This window comes from Nansenia antarctica (assembly GCF_963989245.1).
Source record: "Nansenia antarctica genome assembly, chromosome: 13".
Classification (NCBI taxonomy): Eukaryota; Metazoa; Chordata; class Actinopteri; order Argentiniformes; family Microstomatidae; genus Nansenia; species Nansenia antarctica.
Genome location: NC_137683.1, coordinates 19,765,602 through 19,770,601, shown reverse-complemented (window position 1 = coordinate 19,770,601; position 5,000 = coordinate 19,765,602). Strand labels below are relative to the sequence as shown.

Genomic DNA, 5,000 nt, shown 5'->3' with positions numbered 1-5,000 from the left:
GGCTTTCTGCTCGGCTGCTCCCAGGCTGTGGAATGCTCTCCCTCACCATCTAAGGGCACCACAGTCTGTGGATGCTTTTAAACGAGGCCTTAAAACCTATGTTTTTAATAGAGCCTTTTATTAGCCTTTTTTTAATTGAAAATGTTTATTGTTTTATTTGTTTATCTTTCTTCTTGTTTTTAATGTGTAGCACTTTGAGATTTCTTTATTAAGTGCATTACAATATTATAGCATTATTATTATTATTATTATTATTATTATTATTATTATTAAACAGGACTACACAGGAGCTACATAGGACGGGAGTGTACCTATGTTCCCTGGGTCCTATGTTCCCTGGGTCCTATGTTCCCTGGGTCCTATGTTCCCTGGGTCCTATGTTCCCCCGATCCTATGTTCCCTGGGTCCTATGTTCCCTGGGTCCTATGTTCCCCGGGTCCTATGTTCCCTGGGTCCTATGTTCCCTGGGTCCTATGTTCCCCGGGTCCTATGTTCCCTGAGTCCTATGTTCCCCGGGTCCTATGTTCCCTGGGTCCTATGTTCCCTGGGTCCTATGTTCCCTGGGTCCTATGTTCCCCCGATCCTATGTTCCCTGGGTCCTATGTTCCCCCGATCCTATGTTCCCTGGGTCCTATGTTCCCCCGATCCTATGTTCCCTGGGTCCTATGTTCCCTGGGTCCTATGTTCCCCCGATCCTATGTTCCCTGGGTCCTATGTTCCCCCGATCCTATGTTCCCTGGGTCCTATGTTCCCTGGGTCCTATGTTCCCCCGATCCTATGTTCCCTGGGTCCTATGTTCCCTGGGTCCTATGTTCCCTGGGTCCTATGTTCCCTGGGTCCTATGTTCCCTGGGTCCTATGTTCCCTGGGTCCTATGTTCCCCCGATCCTATGTTCCCTGGGTCCTATGTTCCCTGGGTCCTATGTTCCCCGGGTCCTATGTTCCCTGGGTCCTATGTTCCCTGGGTCCTATGTTCCCCGGGTCCTATGTTCCCTGAGTCCTATGTTCCCCGGGTCCTATGTTCCCCGGGTCCTATGTTCCCTGGGTCCTATGTTCCCTGGGTCCTATGTTCCCTGGGTCCTATGTTCCCTGGGTCCTATGTTCCCTGGGTCCTATGTTCCCCCGATCCTATGTTCCCTGGGTCCTATGTTCCCCCGATCCTATGTTCCCTGGGTCCTATGTTCCCCCGATCCTATGTTCCCTGGGTCCTATGTTCCCCGGGTCCTATGTTCCCCGGGTCCTATGTTCCCCGGGTCCTATGTTCCCTGGGTCCTATGTTCCCTGGGTCCTATGTTCCCCCGATCCTATGTTCCCTGGGTCCTATGTTCCCCGGATCCTATGTTCCCTGGGTCCTATGTTCCCCCGATCCTATGTTCCCTGGGTCCTATGTTCCCTGGGTCCTATGTTCCCTGGTACCTTAGCTCCCTCCCGAAAAAGGGTCCTATGTTCCCTGGTACCTTAGCTCCCTCCCGAAAAAGGGTCCTATGTTCCCTGCTCCGAAAAAGGGTCCTACGTTCCCCGCTCCCTAAGGTTCCCCGCTCCCGAAAAAAGGGTCCTATGTTCCCCCGCTCCCGAAAAAGGGTCTACACAGGGCTACATAGAGCTGTATAGGGCTACACAGTGCTGCACAGGGCTACACAGAAGCTACATAGGGCTACACAGTGCTACACTGGGCTACACAGAAGCTACATAGGGCTACACAGAAGCTACATAGGGCTACACAGGTATGACAGGGCCATACAGAAGCTACATAGGGCTACACATGGCTTCACAGGGCTACACAGGGCTGCTAAGACAGGTTATAACCCCCCTGCTCTCCTTCTCTCCGGCCAGTGTGGACCTGGTGCACGCCCAGGTGAAAGTGTGCGAGGGGCGGAGCCTGCCGGAGCTGGGCCTGACGCAGGACGCCATCAGGGTCAACGGCTGCTCCATACAGTGTCGTGTCACCACCGAGGACCCGGCCCGGGGCTTCCAGCCTGACACAGGCCGCCTGGAGGTACACACACACACACACACACACACACACACACACAGAGACAGACACACACACACGCACACACACACACACACACACGCAGAGACAGACGCACACACACACACACATACACACACACACACACACCAGCACACATGCATACATGGAATACCCTTTAGTGCCCCACATCATCCTCATCATCTTCACCCTCCTCATCTTCATCATCTTCATCACGGCCCTCCCTGCTCCCCAGTCTCCTCTAAAGCATTGTATTATACATGCACACATGTACATAATCTAGTATGTGTGTGTGTGTGTGTGCGTGTGCGCATGCCGTCCGTACGTGCGGCAATGCCTTTGTGTGTGAGTGTGTGTGAGTGTGTGTGTGTGTGTGAGACAGGCCCAGTGATGTCTCTTGACAGTATTCACACATGAGAGGACACACTGGGCGCCCCATGAGGGTCCCACAGCACTCTGCTGTCAGCTTCTCTTGCCCTTTTACTAGTGAGTGCACACAGAGGGCAAGAGTGTGTGCGTGTGTGTGTGCGCGTGTGTGTGTGTGCGTGTGTGTGTGTGTGTGTGTATGTGTGTGTTCGTGTGTCTGTCTGTGTATGTATGTGTGTGTGTGTGTGTATGTGTGTGCGTGTGTGCGTGTGTATGTGTGTGTATGTATGTGTGTGTGCGTGTGTCTGTCTGTGTATGTGTATGTGTGTGTGTGTGTGTGTGTGTGTGTGTCTGTGTGTATGTGTGTGCGTGTGTCTGTCTGTGTATGTGTGTGTGTGCGTGTGTCTGTCTGTGTATGTGTGTGTGTGTGTGTGTGTGTGCGTGTGTGCGTGTGTGCGTGTGTGCGTGTGTGTGTGCGTGTGTGTGTGCGTGTGTGTGTGTGTGTGTGTGTGTCTGGAAGATTTGGCTCCAGTCCCACTTGGAGAATAACACTTGTGGCCAATCACGACGCAGAAGTAGAGTCGCATCTCTTCTACACAAGGACTCCTACACACACCACCTTCTGTCTCCATCTCCCTGAGCTACAGAGTGTGTGATGGAGAGGGAGAGAGGGAGGGGGGAAGGAGAGAGGGGGAGAGAGGGAGAGCGGGAGAGGGGGAGAGAAGGAGAGAGGGAAGAGGGGAAGAGAGGGAGAGGGGGGGAAGGAGAGGGGAAGAGAGGGAGAGAAGGAGAGAGAGAGAGGGAGGGAGGGAGGGAGGGAGGGAGAGAGGGGGTGAGGGGGAGAGAAGAAGAGATGGAGTGAGAGACTGAGCCAAACACGTTGTCATTTCAACAGTTTTTTCAACGTTTTTTTCAGTCATTTCAACAGTTTTTTTTATGATCAAACGGCTGCTTGAAATGTTTCCACACACTTCAGTGATACAGAAAAAAATCTCTCTTTGTGTGTCTGTCTCTCTCTCTGTCTCTCTTTCTTTCTGTCTCTCTCTCTCTCTCTCTGTGTCTGACTCTCTCTCTCTCTCTGTGCCTGTCTCTCTGTCTCTTTTTCTTTCTCTCTCTCTCTTTCTCTCTCTCTCTCTCTCTCTCTCTCTCTCTCTCTCTCTCTCTCTCTCTCTCTCTCTCTCTCTACCCCTCTCGCTCTCGTTCTCTCTCTCTGTGATCACTTGGTGTGCTGGTGAGCCTCCTGCTAGTCTGTAGTGCATGTTTGGCTGAGTTGGGATTGACACACTGACACATATAGCCAACGCTCTCCTGGTCAGATTGACACACTGACACATATAGCCAACGCTCTCCTGGTCAGATTGACACACTGACACATATAGCCAACGCTCTCCTGGTCAGATTGACACACTGACACATATAGCCAACGCTCTCCTGGTCAGATTGACACACTGACACATATAGCCAACGCTCTCCTGGTCAGATTGACACACTGACACATATAGGCAACGCTCTCCTGGTCAGATTGACACACTGACACATATAGCCAACGCTCTCCTGGTCAGATTGACACACTGACACATATAGGCAACGCTCTCCTGGTCAGATTGACACACTGACACATATAGGCAACGCTCTCCTGGTCAGAGTTGTGTATGGGGTGTCACTAACCCGGCTCAGAGAAAGTGACAAAATAGGGAGACAAGTCGAGGGTAAAGGTAAATGATTATTTTATTAATAACTAAAACAAAATAAGTAATTTAGAAATGGGATGTGATAGTCAGTTTTATCAGTTGTGTAGGGTGTGGGTGAGTGATCTGTATGTGGAATGTTGTAAGGGTGAAACAAAGGAACAAAAGGTTGCCACTAACAGAAGAGTCAAAAAAGGATATCCTGTATGGAGAGAGAGAGAGAGAGACTGATCTCCAACGCACAACCTAAATAGGCACAGGTGTGCTACATCAGCCAATCAGGCCTCCTCTCCCCACTGCCATCCTGCAACACAATCAGAACAAGACAGCAGTGGAGGGAGGAGACCGTAACAGGGGTCTGCTGAGGTCTGCTGGGGTAGACCAGTTGTAGGTTGTGTTGTTTACCTGGAGCCGACACCTTATTCCAAAGCGACTTACAATCAATACATTTGACTTAAGTAAGTGAATCATCAATCCACCAGTCGTAGCAGGAAAAGTCATCTAGTTCAGGCCAGCGGCTATTGGCAGTCGTCATGCTAGAAGAAGAAATATATATACATTTTTTTAATAGACACTGGAGCAAAAAATACATTTTGTTGTACTCCCTCCTTCCTGACTACATCCTCCCATTCATATACACTACCAGCAGCCTGCTTTTTATCCCATATACAAGGACACAAGGCAGGGAGGGAGGGAGGGAGGGAGAGGAGGAGCAGGAGGGAGGGAGAGGGGGGGGGGGGGAAGGGAGGGAGTAAAGGCACTCAGAGGGAGGTCTTATTACCTTTTCTATTTGGAATGAGATGGAGAGATGAGAGGAGGAGAGGATGAGAGAGGAGAGGAGACGAGGAGAGAGGAGAAGGCCACCCTGCTAGCATGGAGGTGGTGGTGCTGTTGGCATGTCTTCTGTCTTCCTCCTCTCTCTCTCTCTCTCTCTCTCTCCCTCTCTCTCTCTCT

At 51.0% G+C, this 5,000-nt stretch overlaps 1 protein-coding gene across 1 annotated transcript in view; it reads left to right on the top strand.

Moving 5' to 3' along the window:
* Window positions 1-5,000, top strand: part of LOC308169433 (pyruvate carboxylase, mitochondrial-like) — a 212,860-nt gene that overhangs the window by 78,931 nt on the left and 128,929 nt on the right. Inside the window, exon 11 of the mRNA XM_080544115.1 lies at window positions 1,833-1,995. Coding sequence (XP_080400241.1) covers window positions 1,833-1,995 — 163 coding nt within the window. The remainder of the gene's footprint in view (window positions 1-1,832; window positions 1,996-5,000) is intronic.